Here is an 18,120-nt window from a genome sequence, read left to right on the forward strand (position 1 = left end):
TGATAAAATGGCATAGAGCTATACACACACAGGTACCAATGCCAGTTTCCTGGGTTTGCTGTAGTTCTATAGTTGCTCAGGTATAACCATGGGGAGAAACTGAATGAAAGGTATGTGGGAACTCTCTGTACTATTTCTGCAAGTTATTCTAAATATTTAATTATTTCAAAATAAGAATTTTAAGAAAATTGTATGCTGCCTTATTAGTTAAGAATGATATGCCAAGCAAGGGGGCTCACACCTGTAATCTCACCATTTTGGGAGGCCAAGGCAAACAGATTGCTTGAGCTCAAGAGTTTGTAACCAGCCTGGGCAATATGGCAAAACCCTGTCTCTACCAAAAATACAGAAAAGAAAATTAGCTGGGTGTTGTGGCATGTGCCTGTAGTCCCAGCTACTCAGGAGGCTGAGGCGAGCCCAGGAGGCACAGGTTACAGTGAGCCAAGATGGTGCCACTTTACTCTAGCCTGGGTGACAGAGTGAGACCCTGTCTCAAAGAAAAAAAAATGATAATACTTGCCCATGGTGAGTGGGCTGTGGGTGTGGGCTGAGTTGCAGCTACCAAAAGTGGTGACAGATTATCTGATTTCATTGATTATGATGCCACTAGTCTCTCTTTTCTCCCCTTAGTCAATTTGAACTTTGCTTTCCATCATTCCAATTACACTCTTCTCAATAACCTAAACTCCATTGCCTGTCCATTTCAGTGCCCCCATCTGATGAAACCCTTTTCTCAGAGTAGCACCTACATACAAGCACTAATGGAAATAGCCAAACAATGGGGCAGATTATTCCACCACTAATGGTGGGGGTGGGAAATATAGCAGCCACCAGATTACCTCCTTATTTTCTGCTATCAAGACACATTAGCCTAACTTAGGATACTTCATCTGCTTTCTGCTATATGGCAGAATTTTAATTCCTCCTTTCCAAGACCAGTCCCTCCAGTTGTGGCCTTGATGCCATCCCCATCTTCCCCTTTCAGCTATCTTATTGATTACCCCCACTTTCTCTCATATAGTTAATCTTCTCTGTTTTGGATCATTCACATTTAATTTTTTAACATATTTAAGACTCTCCCACTAAAACATAAAAACTTCCCCTCAAGATCATAGCTATCTTGAGCTGGTGCACCTACATGTTTCTCTCCTCACAACCACCCTTCTCAAAAGACCTGCCTGTATCCCAGCCCTTTGTTTTTTTCCCTTCAATCTGGATTCCACCAACGCAAGTCTTTCTAATGTCATCCAGGAGTCTCATGGAAATGAAACCTAATAAATAGTTTCCTATCCTCTTCTTAGTTGACTCTTAAATACATTAAGGTGGCTGCCCACCCCCATGGTTCTTGGAACACTCGTGTGCCCTGCTTGGTTTCTGTGTTGTTAACGTCTACCCGGCTCTCCTACTACATCTCTGGTATGTTCTCCTTCTGCCTACTTCAAACGCTATTTTGTTTTCACTGTGCATTTTCTTTTTAGGTGATATTAATTATCTATTCCCATGACTTCAAATATGCAAATAATACATGAGTTTACGTCTTCAACTAGATTTTCCATTTGAGCTCCAAACTTGTATGTACAACTCCCTCGTTGATATATCTAATTGGATATCTGCAGGTTTAAGACCAAGCTCATGATCATAACCCTTCCTATTCATATCCATTTGATCCCCTTTAGTGTGTCCCATATCGTTGAAGGTAACACTTGCTTTTCAGTTGCACAAACTTGATCACCTGATTTATAAGGATATTTCTGTGGCCCGCCCCCTTTAACTTCTCCTGCCTCATTTCCATCATTCTCTTTTATAGAATCCTGTATGGCCAGGCTGACTTCCATTCCACCCCTTAGATACATCTGCTGTCTTATTTTTGGGCCTTTATACCAGCTGGGTTTTGACGTAATAGGCTTTCCTTCTCAAGCTTTGACATTGTTCTTTATTTATCTACCTTGAACACTTCTACTGATTTTTGGGTTCAGTGTATGTCAGTTCCTCTAGGAAGAAAGAATCCCTCTGATCCTCCAAATTATGTGTCCCTTCCAATTACCACACACACAACCTGTAATTGCACATTTTATTGTGTCTGCATTCCCTCTAATGTCTGTCCCTAGTGTATCATCTATTGTATATTAAGTGTCCAATGAATATTTGTTAAATAAATTTGAATACATAGCCAGTAACTTTTTATTGTAAAAATATAATCAAGATGACTGTTCACATCATGAAAATTTTCTGATTATTTGAGTGTTAATCCTGTCTCTACTTCCAACTGGCTGTGACAGTTAATAATGTCAAGTTTATTTGAAACCCATTTACTTATGTGTGAAATAAGAGATAGAAAATAGGTGTTCTCCAAATTAAAAAAAAAATCAGAGTTGGATGGGCATGAATTTAAAACACTAAAGCTGTTAGAAATCGCAATTAAAGGAACTTCTGACTCTTACACAGTGATGTATATCATCAAAATAATCCACGATAGCTATTTGTATAATCAGCAGGTTACCATTTGTGATGATTTTGCAACATGTATCAATCAAACTCATCAGTCTGTATTTCAAATAAAATATACAACAGTCACTAGCCTACATGTATTATAGCACTATGGAAGAAATGGAAATGCACAATTCTTTTAAAAACATGTGACACCTTAAAATACAAGTGGCTGTATCTGTTATATAATACATGAATCCCTGCCTAGGAGAATTAAATGTGGGGTAGCAATGCAGCAGTGAACATTTATTTTTAGAGAAAAGACATGCATGGCTTCAACATTCAGGTATTTCACATACTTTATGTGTGCCAAAATTTGGCTGAAATCCATGTCTAATGCATATCTTGGAAACAGTTGGTCTCTTAAATCAAGAAAGAGCCTGCCTGCCAAGTATGGCATGTTACATGGATCACTACAATGTCACAGCCTTGAGGGTATACTCCAGAAATGAAGAGTGATATCAAATGTTTATGTCATCTCTACAGCTAAAGTCAGCAGACTGTGTTGGCAATATGTCTTAAAAGGAGAAATAAAAAGATTTTTATCTGAATTTTTGCTTGGAATATGAATGGAATCTTCTAGGAGACTAACTCCTTTCAATATTATTTATTCATATATCTGGTTTGCTCTTCTCTTCAATGAAAACTCCAGAAACAGCATTATGTATACCACTTTTAAAGTGTTGCAATTATAGCAGCTGTTTTTAAGTTCAAAGATATGACATAGTAAGCAGTCATTGAATAAACATAACCTACTTTGAGGTGTGAGAGCACACTGAAATGCTTTATTGCGGCTTATAATGGCATCTTAAAGGAAAATTTCAAAACCATGCACATTAAAGGCCATGTTCCAACTCCCCAAAATTGTTGAGAGCAGTATGCAGAAGCCACATGTGAAAACTGTTTGAAACGTTCACTTCTGAAGGCTCATTTAACTGTCTGTCTTCTCTTTGCAAAGTGATACCCTGTTCCATGCCTCTGGCTGTTATTTGGTATTTATAGAATCCCATCAGCATACGTGGAACTTTACTGAAGACATAAGGGAAGATCAGTGTCAGAGACTGTAAACTTTTTTCCATTCTATTTATATACGCTTAATAAACAGTAAAGGACCTGACTGGCATCAAGCCAATAGAGTAGTAATGTAGCATGGAAATTGCTCTGAGGTTTCAGATTTGGGTAATAGTATTACTAATGTTACCAAATACTACAGCTCCTCTGTAGGAGGCTTAGAAATGGACATAGCACTTTAAAAATATCGTGCCACTTTCTGAGCCTAAAAGGCAAGTGTTTTAACCCCAAACATCCTGTCTCATTGCTCAAAGAGGCACAAAGAAGACTGGCAGCTGCTTAGGAATTACTTACCTGGAATAAAAGTTCTCAACCTAGATATCGTATACAATGACATGGTTTCTGCATAAGTGGTGAAGGAGACAGAGTTCTCACTAGCACATCAGCAGTTGCACATAACTATGGATGCTCTCATGGGATGGTATTGCATTTCAAAACAATATTTCTGTTGCATTGTAGTAACAATCCTAGTAACAGAAATGTTTTTTACAAATGCAATTGTTACTACAATCCTAGTAACAGAAAATTTCTTGAGAATTCTCATCTTAGAGGCTCTTCTTTCTCCCTTTAGACATTTTTTCAATTAGAAAATGTCAACTATATAGAAATAAATACTAGCGCATTGAAATTTAGAAGTAAGACATCAATAAATAATTCAAGCATGAAGTAAATCTTAACCAGGACTTAAAGACAGGTAGAATCCTGGTGTCTACTAAACATGAAGAGGATATCATTTCAAAAAAAATATGAGCATAAAATTGGGGTGTGCAAATATTATTCAGGGAGGAGGTCTGGATTGTGTGTGCTAGATATGTTGTGCCATAAAATAACAAATGATACATTTTAAGGTAATTTGAAGCCAGATTTCTTAGAAGATTAATATTCATTGAACATCTCCAGGCACCTAATTTATTACACATAGAAATCTTCTAATGTTATCTACTCTAATATTACATTACTTAATTAGCATTGAATTATATTTTTTACTCAATAATGATTCTTAAAAATGAAGCTTAAGATAAAAATATTTATGGAGTAACTTTTTCTTATTTCTTTTTATCTACTCTGTATGTAGAAAAACCATGTGCCTTGTTTTGCTCTCCTGTTGGAAAAGAACAGCCTATTCTTCTATCAGAAAAAGTGATGGATGGAACTTCTTGTGGCTATCAGGGATTAGATATCTGTGCAAATGGCAGGTGCCAGGTAAGACATTCCAAAAAAAAAGAATTTATATGTTGAAGGAAAATTGTGGGACCATTGAACAACTTCACAGCATGGTTGAAAGCTTTGGACTTAGATTCAAAAGATGTTGCTATAGTCCTGCCTTGACTGTGACCTTGAGCAAGTCTGATTTACTATGAAACCTCATTTTTCCATCTGTGTAATAATAGGTTTGACTTGGTACTCCATAAAATCTATTACTAACTGAAAGAATCTGAGATTTTGATTGCATAATATATATATTACAGGTTTAAAATTGGAGCACTTCGGACATTTTATGTCAAAATATTTCAGAACAAAAATTCAAGCACTCTAGTTCTCCATGCTTTGTGTCTAAGACTGAGCCATGAGTCAAAAATCAATAAAATTGACCTTATAACTCATATTCAAGTATCATCAATATACTTGAATCAGATGATTTTTAAATGCATATTCAACTTTCTTATAATAAACATTTTATTTGCTTTTCTCTTTCTTTTAAAAAATTTCCATTTATATGCACGTATGTGCTTTTCATCTATGTTTAGAAAAAATAGAATTCCTGTTAAAGTGATTATGAAGAGCATAGTGGAGAGATCAAAGTGTAGAAGTGAGCAGTTGCTAGTCATGGTTCTGCCACTGTCTCAAGTTGACATTCCCTGGAAGATTAATACACACAAAGTTTAATGCCAAGTGTTTTCATGATCAACATCTATGTGGAGATAAGGAAGAGGCAGGTTTGGGCACAGGGTGAAGTCAGGCTCTGGTGCAGTCACAAGACCTTAGCTGACCCCGGGGGAAGCGCTTAAACTGGCATGGGGCTTGAGAGTTGTTACCATTTTGGGTGAGAAAATCAGGCCATTTACTTTCAGCATCTACTATTGTTTGGATACAAGCTGCCCCAGGAAGTGGCTACAACCTTGGGGAAAGCAGGTTTCCTTAGTCTAGATAGTTTCTGATAAACCTTCCAGAAGCAGGAAAGAAATAAATCCTTTGGCAATGAAAGAGGCTGCTGAGTGGAGTGGCACTGCATCCATGACAGCCTTTAGGAAACTGTTACTGGGCAAATCACTTAAAATATATTTGCATGCATTAAGTAATCTGTAAAATAAAGTTGGTAGACCATTGGTCATTGACTTTGTGCTATATACACTCCTTTGAGAATTTGATGAATTTTTTTTCCTCAGAAAAATGCGCAACTGAACACACACATACACACATACATGCACACAAATGCCAAAAATTGAAAACAATTTCAAGCTATGAATGGATCCATCCATGATCCAATAGAAGTGTATGTACTTCTGGGTAAGAAGCTGGAAACAACAGGAAACTTAAATGCTTTCCCAGCTCTGAGATTCTATATTTTGCCAGTAGGCTATAAGGTTTAAAGCATAGAATCATGTAAAACCATTGGCATAAGAAGCAGTCTTTTGACTACATATTAATTTATTTTATTCTTTAACAGAATATGGCAATTACCAAAATGTAGTTTTTCATTAAAAATTATAGATATTTTACATATACATATTTTGTTTTCAGAACTGTATGCTGTACTAGTAGAGCTTTCATCTCATCATTATATATAAATCTGTTAGATTATTGTATGTCTTAAATGAATTGATTTCTTAAATTGTGTATGTCAAATATAATAGCCTAAATTGCTATGCTTTTTACTTAACAGTATTGTACAAGCCAAATTTTTTACAGAGTCCCTGGGTAAAAATTAAAATTACAGCAACAACAACAAAGATTTTGCACAAATGCTATGTGGACCTGATGATTATAATTAAATTAGAATTATTTGAAATGGATTGTGACTTATAATGGCATTAAAACACTTCAAGATTCCGGCTTTTTAATTAAAATGCTTCATTTAGTCTTTCAATAAAATTGAAAACATGCCTCTTTAGTTTTTCTGACAACCCTTAACAATTGGGGGTTTGAATAGAGTGTTTTATCACTAAATATGTAGCACCAAAACTGAATGTAGCATTCCAGACTTAGTGAACGAAAGGCAATTGAAAGCAGACAACTTTCTCTGGTCACCCATTTTGGTTCTGTGATTTTCTCTTACTGAAAACGATAAGGAAGGCTGGACCCTGTATGATCATGTTATTTGCGTATCTCCTGCACACCAGTGGTACCTCAGGTACTTGCTACCAGTCACGTAGCATTGCCTCTTCAAAGTAGTTCATCTTCAACTTTTGGATTTATGTGAGCATATTTTGATATGTGTGGATACTTAAAACTACCAATTATAAAATACAAACTATTTACCTTTTATTTTTAAAATATATGATTATTGAACTGTAGTATATATGTCTATTCCTTACTTTTACTTTAGATTTAAGACCTTGTAATATCCTAGTTAAAGGATTGGGAAAAACTAAGAAACTACTAAGTACCAACGTATTTAATAGTTGAACTATTATTTACTGTTTTCTCACCATTTGCCAAGAGGCAATCTGGGTACCAGGGATAGAGCAATAAAGATACTTCTATCATTTCAAAAGTACTCTAGCTCTCCTCAACTTTTTCCCCATTTGAACATGGAGAGACTTTTCTTCTCAATCCAGGACTCCCAGGTCAGGCTTCTGCTAATGTTTTCTTCACATATTTGGTTGTGTTCTGCTCATTTCCTGTGGTAGCTACTTCTTTCATCTAGACATTCTCTTTATTTCTCCCTGAAAAAGCTTTGACTTGCTGATCAGAGTTCTGTGCTAACACTTTTTACCTCTTGACACTGATAGGCCCCTCTTGACAAAAGGAAGGAATGCTGTATTGTGCAGTTTTAATGTGACTTTTGCTCCCAGCATATTCATCCTGCGGCTGCATTTAATAGTCTGCTAGCTTCCCCCACCCCAACACCAGCAGCACCAGTCACAAAGATTCTGTTTTTGTTTCAGTTGTATTTAATATTTTAAAATTTCCTCTAAAATAATTGGAACCTATTACAAATGGATGTATCATCAGTCTCTGTTCCAAATCCTTCTTGATTAGGAGGAATTGTGTAATACTGCCATTTATTTCTGACAGTACTGACATACTAAATCCTGCCCTTTGAGTATGTACAACTTTGCCTCATCAATGGGAAGTAAACATTATTTACAAGAAAAGAGGCAATTGATTTGGCCTTAGGAGATTCATATTAACAAAATTCTTCTGGGGGCTTATAAAAATTAATTCCCCAACTGTTCATATTTTCTTAAAGCAGCCATGGGTTGTGAGGAGTTCTTACTCACATTCATGTGCTAGGTGCCAAAGGAGATAGGGATGGATAAACTACAGTTGATTCATGAACTGTAGTAAAAATAAACATCTATGTTCAGTTTTCCAGAAAGTTAATATTTACCATTTAGCACTTACTTTACAATCACTTTAAAAGTTAAGCCATCCATATAGTGAAGTATATCTGTTCTTTGTTGAGTAGAAGGAATTAAACTAATCATGTTGTATTTAATAGAAATGTGATTTCCTTTGAGACTTATGTAAATTGCATTTTTCTCAATAATATTTTTTCCAAATTACTTTATGGTATCATTTAAAACTTACTATAAAAGATACTCTAAGCTGGTCAGAGTGGCTCACACGTATCATGCTAACACTTTGGGAGGCCAAGGCAGGCAGATTACTTGAGCTCAGGAGTTTGAGACCAACGTGAGCAACATGGTGAAACCTTGTCTCAACAAAAAAACACAAAAATTAACCCAGCATGGTGACACATGCCTATAGTCCCAGCTACTCGGGAGGCTGAGGTGGGAGGCTGGCTTCAGCCTGGGAGGCAGAGGTTGCAGTGAGCCGAGATGGAGCCTCTGCACTCCAGCCTAGGTGACAGAACCAGACCCCATCTGAAAGAAGAAAGAAAGAAAGAAAGAGAGAGAGAGAGAGAGAGAAAGGAAGGTAGGTAGGTAGGTTAGCTCTCATCACTATCTTGGTAATTTTACAGATTATGTCATTTGACATTGGCTTGTTGTATTAGCTTGCACCAGAGAATATGACATTTCATAATATGACATTTCATAAGTTTTACAATTAAATATATCTGGTTTATAGAGACTAGGTTTGTCCCAAATTAGTAGTAAAACAAGAAAAGAATACCGTTATTTATGATGTGCTGTCACTCTCTTGTTACAGAAAGTTGGCTGTGATGGTTTATTAGGGTCTCTTGCAAGAGAAGATCATTGTGGTGTATGCAATGGCAATGGAAAATCATGCAAGATCATTAAAGGGGATTTTAATCACACCAGAGGAGCAGGTAATTTTTCTTTATTTTTTCATAAATATTAATCCCTGCAATCTTTGGGGACACAGATTACATTGAATTTAACTTAAGAGATTATAGTTCTAATTCTATTGAAGACTTGCAATGGGTATTAAATGATTTTTGTGATGACATACAATACATGTGATATGAGCCAAAAATTCTAACAAGCCCATTTCCCAATAATGAAAATATGAAGTCATCTGTTGTACATTTAATAAGTTAGAACAGCAAGGGAATAATCTAATTTGCATTGGCTAATGTTATCAGGTTTCTACAAACCTTATTCTCCAATGCAAAGAATGATGTCTACTGGAAAATAATGATTTGTAACAGCCTAAAGCAACCACTGAGAATAGTAATCTTCTGCTTTTCAGCTTTCTATCTTTATTTTTTTCTTAATGTTTTTGCTACATTATGAGGGAGTACATTTTTGGAAACAGAGGGTCCATGACAGTGTAGCATACAACCAAGAGGCATCAGAAGATGTGAGATAATGTTCCAAATAGATTAATAGCAGAGTTCATCCTCTCTTGTTTTCTCATCTATAAATACTAATACTCAGGGGATGTGAGATTGAAATTATGAATGATCTACGTAGTATTCGTTTAAAGTAATTCACAACAAAATGATATTGTCTTTACTGAAATATAATGATCCCAAAATGTGCTTTATGTACAGAAAATGCTTTATGCTCAGGATCTTAAGCTTACTGGAAAGAAGCAAATATTTTCTGTGTTTACAATAGTCTATTACCTGGGCACATGTCTTGCACCCTTAATATTGGTATCTATTTTCATGATTGATATGCTTATATCAAATATACTCTTTTCTTTTTAAAATTATAGATGTGCTTTTTGAGACAGAGTGTTACTCTGTTGCTCAGGTTGGAGTGCAGTGGTGCATGGCTCACTGCAGCCTTAACCTCCCATGCTCAAGCAATCCTCTCAACTCAGTCTCCCAAGTAGCCGGGACTAGAGGCATGCACCACCATGCCCAGCTAATTTTTTTTTTAATTTTGTTTTTTGTAAAGATGGGGTCTCACTATGTTCCATAGACTGGTCTCAACTCCTGGGCTCAAGCAGTCCTCCCATCTTGGCATCCCAAAGTGCTGAGATTATAGGCATGAGCCACTGTGCCCACTCCAAATATGCTGTTTTCATCATTGATATGCTTATATTACATATAACAACATTTTCCTAGTTTAAGTTTCTTTTCGAAAAGAACAAGAATTCTAGGCCTAATATATGAATTAATTTTAATACAAAGAACAGGGCATTTATGTTTGAGTAATCAAGAAAACAGTTCATTCCACATAAAACAGTCCTTCAGAAAAGAAAATTAGTCACAGTCTTCTAAAGTATGAATGTAAATTGTTTGCTAGGCCTAAGCAAAATAAAAGATAAGTGAGCCTGAACATCTTAAAGCCTAGAAATGAGTAAGGCCTATGGTAAATTGCAGATCAAACTCTCAGTCTTCAAAGTGGTGAAAAAGGGGATAGGTCTCACACATCAAAAATCTACCAGCACTCATTTAGAAAAAATAAATAAATAAATACTTAGCTGAAACAGGCCCTCAGACTTTCAACTAAGAAATTTAATTATAATAAGCTTTTTCTGCCTGATTGTGATGGCAGCTTTTTTTTTTATAGTGCAGAAATTCAAAGAAATTTGAAAGACTAAAGAAATTTAAAGATATTAGAGTTTTTAAAGAATATTCTTTCATATGTATTTAGTATGCCTGGAAACAGCTCACAGAATACAGATGCACATTTAGCACTGATGCCTTTATTTAATTGTAACACTTCATATTTCCACTAAGCATAGAAAACAGAAATACCATTAAAAATCAGTGACTCTTTTTACTCTGACTGTAGTTATATGAATATATATTTTCCTAGATTTCTATTTCAAATCCCTTTTTTATTCCACTTTAATTTCTACTTTTATTCACTGTAGGTAAGTTATATTAAAGGCATATTTATTTGGAAAATATCAGAAGTGCCTAAGATACTACAAATATTAAAGATTAATAAGGCTACTTTCTTCCTTACAACTCTATGTTAATTTCACATTGCTCACAGGGAAGAATTCTTAGCTTGGACCTTAAGGTCTACATGTGTTGTCCCTGTCTGTCTCTCCAGCCTCGTGTCACACCAAGGTCCTCTTCCTTCTCTAAGTTCTTACAGGTGCTCACACTGACCATACCCCCACTGCCACCCAACAGCCTCTGCCACACACACCCACATCTGGAATTTCCAAATGTGTATCGATCAGCTTTCTCTTGGCTTTGATGGATAAATTCCTAGATATCACGTAGTTCTCAGTTCAAATATCATTTCCTTAATGAAGTGATCCCTGAAGTGATACCTCCTATGACTAATGACTATTTTAGTGATGTTTACCATGTTTGTATCCATATCGTTTAGCTCTAGTCACATTTATAATTTTATGTTCACTTGTCTTTCATTTCCCATTAGGCCTTAAGCTCAATGAGAAAAAAATATCATGCTATTTTTGTTTAACACCATATTTGCAATTATCAGCATAGTATGTGATCCATTAATATTTTCTAGTTTAATAATGAAATGTTAAATTTGTATAAGTTTCAATTTTAAAAATTCTGCATGAGTTATTAATTCTATCACAGGCACCATCTACTTTTGACTTCAGGAATGTTGTATTTATTTCTCTTGAGACAATTTTATCCCTATAGCTATTTACTTCCTAGAATTTTTTGAAGGCCATGCAGCTCTGTTTGTCCGGTTGGCCACGCACGTTGTATATATTGTATGAATAACCCACGTGCAAACACACATGGGTGTTTTCAGTCCCTGTGCTCTATGTAGAGTTTACTAAATCATTCTTGTTGGAGCTGGAAAATAAATTCAAGAAGCGTTTTCTTTTTTTTCTTAATACTTTATCATGTCTTCCATTGTAATTTTCCTAGCCAAGTGATAAATTTTCAGAGGAATAAAAGGCAAATTACATATTGGCCAGTTGTTGAAATGCATAGTTACCAGTAAATACTAAGAAGAAAATGGGTGTAAAAAATGTTTTATTCTTTGTATAAGAAAATGAAGTATAAGGAGGACATGCTGTAGGAGCTTTTGCGTGTTTGGTTGTTTGCCACAGCAGTAGGAGAGTCATAGTGTTAACTATTTTTTTCTATTTTAGGAAATAGTTGCAGTGAATTATAGCAGGAAGTGAACAGGAGAAACAGACAGACCTGAGTTCAAAGCTTGGGTCAGCTAATTACTGTATATTTACAGAATCACTGTAAATATAACTATAAACTTAGATATAACTATAGTTCTAATGTATAGTAGCATACCTCAGAGAGTACTATTAAACTCAAACAAGAATTTGCACATACTACCTCTACTTTGTTATATCTGTTCTTCTTTTTTAATATTCTGAAGTTCAACGTCTGCTCCCAACACTTTGCTGAACTCATTTGCTCGGAGATTAACAGTTATCTCTTGATTGGGACACTCAGAACTGACTCTCTTTAGTCACCTTTCTCTTTGATGCCTCATGTTTGATATACAGCTTTTGACAGTTCACCAGCAATTCCTCTTGAGATATTCTCATCCATAGGGTCCCACTTTCCAAAACAGATGAGATCTTCTTCTCATGATTCTTCTTCATCTTTTTTTTTTTTTTTGAGACAGTCTCATTCTGTCACCCAGGCTGGAGTACAGTGGCACAATCTCTGCTCACTGCAACTTCTGCCTCCCGGGTTCAAGCGGTTCTTCTGCCTCAGCCTCCTGAGTAGTTGGGACTACAGGTATACACCACCATACCCAGCTAATTTTTTGTATTTTTAGTAGAGACGGGGTTTCACTGTGTTAGCCAGGATGGTCTCGATCTCCTGACCTCGTGATCTGCCTGCCTCAGCCTCCCAAAGTGCTGGGATTACAGGCGTTAGCCACCGCGCCCAACCCCATTCCTCTATCTTTTTTCCCGATTTATTTTTATCTCTTTGTTAAAAACTATGACCATCACCAAAGTTAAGGCCTTGACTTCTCTTCTTGATTTTCTCCACTTATTTTCATGCCTTAACTTAGTGATTCTGCAAGGATATCTCGCAAAGCTACATCAATAGCATGACTTTTCTCTAGATTCCAGATGTTACAGAGTTCTGGATGTTTCTAGTAGTGCGTTGTGCCATTTTGTTAGATACAAATTGCAAAGCCAAATTTATTCAGTTATTACCAAAACTAGATGATTTCTCTCTTGACTTCCATGTTCCTGTAAATGATACCCCATTCTCACATAACTAATAATAAAGCATTGTGTTCAATATTTATTATACCCACTTTCTTTTGGTTACTAAGTTCAGAAATTTTTTTCTACAGAGTATCTTCTGGATTTTCTCCCTTAGCCTCCACTACTCCTGGATTTTACCATTAGTGTCCTGACACTGTTACCCACAACTATATCCCTGTTCCTCTTGGATATCACTGTTAGTCAAAGCCTCTCAAAGCCAGGATCCAGTTACCAAGGTCCTTGCTATAGAATGTTCGATAGTTTCAAATTGATAAATTCATTCTCCTGGGCATGCATTTAAACTCTCTTTAAAAGAGCCACTCTCTTAAATCTTCTCATTCCATCCAAATTATTTTATTCAAGTGCCACTAACCACACCACATATCCCTTACTCTTCCTTATACACAGTGAACTCATCCTTTTTCTGTATGCATGTGAATGCTACCCATTCTCCAAAGGCAGTTCATCTATTTACTTTTTTGTGAAGCTTTCCTTTATAAATTGTTCTTTCCTTTGAATCATAGTGATTCTGTCTGATGACAGTGTTTCCCAAGTATGAGTAATGTTTGTCAAGGAAAAAAAAAAATCCTACCTCTGTGAATAAAAATAGCAGTGAAGCCTTGAAGGTAGTAGCTTAAACAATTCTGGTTTATAATCTTCAGCAGAGAATTAACCATATCATTTTGCATATTACCTTTTTAACATGATATTTGCCATTGTATTCAACTCATTTATATGAGGTAGTTATGCCTGTCTTTCCAATTCAATTATAAGCTCACTGAGGGCAGAGATCATCTTACCTGACTTCTACGTGCAAATAGCCATTATGCATTTGTTTCCATTTTAATTGCTGTGTATTTTGGTCATGTGAAAAAATGACTGTGCTTTTATGTTTAGTATTACTGAGAATGGCTTAGTGTTGCTGAAATGTGCAATTCAATAGTTAATTAAATAAACAGTGTTCTTGAATGGAAATTATGATTCTAAAAGCACATGCCACTAATTCCAGCCACTGCCACCAGGGGGGGTATATGCTACCTTTTGGTATATGCCAAATAGCTCAACAGTCTCAGGAAGATGAATAATTAATTAATAAACAGGAGACAACTCTGGAATTAGCTCTTGTGCCTTTTTTAAAGCTTAGAAGGTAGACTTTTATAAGATACATGGATCTGCACAGAACTACTAAGAACAATATTTTAATACAATTGGAAAATAACTTCAAGCAAAAGTAGGCATCTGTTCTCACTATTCTGCACTAAGTGAAACTTGAGTCTGTATTTTTCTGCACATTTTCTCTTATCTCACTTTACCTTATCATTTTATTTCTCTTCAAGTATTATATCCCTAACATCTGCTGAAAAATGTTTCCTGAGAAGCACCTAATCGTGTCTTGGGTCTAGCTGTCTGACATCTTCAGAAATGACCCTAGATTGCTTGGTGCGACCTTACACTTTCTGTCTCCGGCATCGGTTTCAAAACCCTTTGTTAATATCCTCCAGAAAATGCTTGGTTTCTCTTGTCCTGTACTTCAGTACTCCAGGGATTTAGTCCAGGCTTGCTATATTTTCTCCGGCTATATATTCTTTTTCCCCGCACTTTCTAACCTAAAGAAGTTCCCACAACAAAATCTGAGGTTATCTGTTCTATGTCAAGATCCACTGTGCTTCTAACCAGGCTGTTCCACTGGGTTTTTTTCTCTCCTCACAATTCATAATGAGATTTTTTTTGTTGTTTTACATAAAATAAAAGTGCCTGTTTGTCCTCCGTAGTGCTGTAGGCTCAACATCTTTCCAAGAAACTTCACTGGAAATCATGACAGCTTTTATATATAAAAATTTTTCTTTACGTAAGTACTGAAATATACCAATAACCAAAACCAAAAGGAAAACAAAAGGCAAGTCAATGAAGAAAAGAGATTTCGAAGGAACTCAAGATTTATTTCATGTTTTATTGACTCTTACAGGTTATGTAGAAGTGCTGGTGATACCTGCTGGAGCAAGAAGAATCAAAGTTGTGGAGGAAAAGCCGGCACATAGCTATTTAGGTAACCTGTGTTACAGACACAGAGAAGATCCAAGTACGAGCCCAACTCCCTGCCCTGAGAGTTCTGTGATGAGGAGGAAGTCAGTCTGTTTCTAGTTTTATGTTTGAACTTCCCAGGAACTATCTTTTCTCATATCAAGTAGGAAAATTTTTCTTCTCTCCCAAGCACTTCCCAGGAGCAAAAGCAATCTGGTTGTCTGTATGTTTTTGAGGGGTAAAAATTGCTTCCACATGTTAGTCCAAGATAAAAAAACAAAACAAAATGAAAACCTCATTGAATGATTTGGGTATGATTTATATTCATATATTTCATAAATATATTTCACATATATACATACATTCACATATACATATTAATTGTATTTATAAATGAATTTATGTGTATATATATATATATAAAATGATCGTTTCATCAGGAAATCTTGTGGCGTTTTTGAAGTAATGTTCTACATACTAAAGGACTTGATTTTTTAATGGAAAAGGGTTCTCTCTCTTGCCTCATTTTAGGAAATCTCACCTATGAAGAAAACATTTAAAAATTTTTAACTATTACTTATGAAAAGTACTGTATCAGTTATTTTAATAGTTTAATTAGGTCAATTCATGATTTTAAATATGAAAAAATACTAAATTGTCAAAATATACATACTCATATGTTAAAGTTTCAATCTAATTAAGTCATGTGAAATTAAGTTTTATCTGGCATCTAGAGATAGAGGGACCTAATATGATTATGTCAGGCAGAAGACTAAATAATTTTCCAGAATTGTAACACTGTGTTTGTATTATCTTTACACACAAAAAAAAAGCTCTCAAGCCTATTTTTTTGTAACAAAAATAATGTCCTCCCTATTTTTTTCTTAAATGAGCAATAATGTTCCAACAAGGAATCCTTTGTATATAGAAACAACTCAGCTTACGTGATTGTTTCTACTCTGCAGTATCAAAAATACATAATCTACACTCAGATTGAATTTTTTTCAATAGGATTTGAAGTCTAGTTGTAGAAAAATTTGAGGAAAGGGGACAGTAAAAGGAATTCTTTATCATGTGACACACTCATTACCAATTATTACCATTTGTTCCCAAAATATGCATTGGTATTTAATCTATTTTACTACTATGGTACAAATAGATCATACAAGATTTTCAAATACAGATTAAAAGTCCTGATACCCAATTTTTAGAGACACTGGCCATAATCTAGACAATTTCAATACGTTCATTCAATAGCACACAAGTGGTTATTACACTTGCATGTATGTTTTCTTTTTTCCAAGCTGGAAAGGAATATAGATATCTCAAATGGAATTTTCTCAATTATACAAAATTCTAAATTATAATATGGGTTTTAGTAACCTGACACATGTGGCTAAATAAGCCAGGCAATATTACAAAGGTGACATCTTCATGCTGTCTGCAATTTCTTACCTCCCAGTCTCTTCAACCAATCCAGTCCTGTTTCCTGTCTCCCTCTACAGTAAATGCCTTTTTTAAGGTCAGCAAATGCCCTCCATGTTGACAAATCCAATGTTACTTGACCTGTAAGCAGCATTTAAAACTGTTGACTTCTCCTCATTTCATTAAACACTTATAGGACCACTGGATGCCCCTTACTGGTCTCTTTTGTGAGGTCTTCAGCCTCTTTATGTTTCCAAATGTTCCCATACTATGGGGTTCAGGCCTGGGTCCTGAACTTTTCTCTGCTATATTCTGTCCCCAGGGAATTACATCTAGCTCTATTGCTTTACATTATTTGATGTAAATTATCGAAAGTTTCATAGGTACCTCAGAAATAATAAGTCTGATATAGTTTGGATGTTGTCTCTTCTAAATCTCATGCTAAATTCTGATCCTCAGTACTGGAGGTGGGGCCTGGTGGGAGGTGATTGGATCATGGGGACGGATTTCTCACAAATGGTTTAGCACCATCCTCTTGGTGCTGTCCTCACAATAGTGATTTCATGTGAGATCTGGTTACTTAAAAGTATGTGGTACGTACCCCCACCCTCCTGCCCCTTGCTCCCTCTCTCCCCATGTGAGATGCCTGCACCACCTGCACTTTCTGCCATGATTGTAAGCTTCCTGAGGCCCTCATCAGAAGCCAAGCAGATGGCAGCATCATACTTCCTATGCAGCCCACAGAACCGAGAGCCAATTAAATCTATTTTCTTTATAAACTACCCAGTCTAAGGTGTTTCATGATAGCAGTGCAAGAACAGCCAAACAGAAAGTCCAAAATCAAAAGTCCAAATAAAAAATTTGATTTCCACTCCATGCTAAAAGCTCTTCTTCCTTTGGTGTTCTCCACTACAGTGAATGTCACTGCATTAGTGTCCTATGCCTACTATAACAATTACTGCAAACTTGGTTACTTAAAACAACAAAAATGTATTCCCTCATAGTTCTGCAGGCCAGAAGTCCAAAATCAGTTTCATTGGGCCAAAAATCAGTGTTTGCAGTGTTACACTATCTCTGGAGACTCTAGGAGAACATCCATTCCCTGCCTTTTCCAACTCTAGTGGCTGCCAGCATTCCTTCGCTTGTGACCTTGTCACTCCATTGTCTACCTGCATAGTCTCCTTGCCTTCTCCTTTCCAAATTTTCCTCTTCTCTCTTATAAGGACACATGTGATTGTATTTAAGGCCTACCTGGATAATTCAGGAATAATCTCCCATCTCAAGATCTTCAACTTAGTATCTGTAATTTTTTTAATGTGCCATAGAAGGTAATTATCTAGTGTGTTTGTGCTGCTATAAAAATACCATAGATTGGGTAGC

The 18,120-nt window shown here is 35.9% G+C and overlaps 1 protein-coding gene across 3 annotated transcripts in view; it reads left to right on the forward strand.

Moving 5' to 3' along the window:
• ADAMTS19 (ADAM metallopeptidase with thrombospondin type 1 motif 19) overlaps positions 1 to 18,120 on the forward strand; it is a 286,879-nt gene that overhangs the window by 190,837 nt on the left and 77,922 nt on the right. For 2 of the 3 annotated variants that reach the window (XM_054555896.2, XM_054555897.2), the window contains 3 exons: positions 4,634 to 4,761; positions 8,896 to 9,016; positions 15,260 to 15,373. In XM_054555896.2, coding sequence (XP_054411871.2) covers positions 4,634 to 4,761; positions 8,896 to 9,016; positions 15,260 to 15,373 — 363 coding nt within the window. The remainder of the gene's footprint in view (positions 1 to 4,633; positions 4,762 to 8,895; positions 9,017 to 15,259; positions 15,374 to 18,120) is intronic. The other variant, XM_002815845.5, reaches the window with a different exon arrangement.

The sequence above is a fragment of the Pongo abelii genome, chromosome 4, assembly GCF_028885655.2.
Source record: "Pongo abelii isolate AG06213 chromosome 4, NHGRI_mPonAbe1-v2.0_pri, whole genome shotgun sequence".
NCBI classification, from domain to species: domain Eukaryota; kingdom Metazoa; phylum Chordata; class Mammalia; order Primates; family Hominidae; genus Pongo; species Pongo abelii.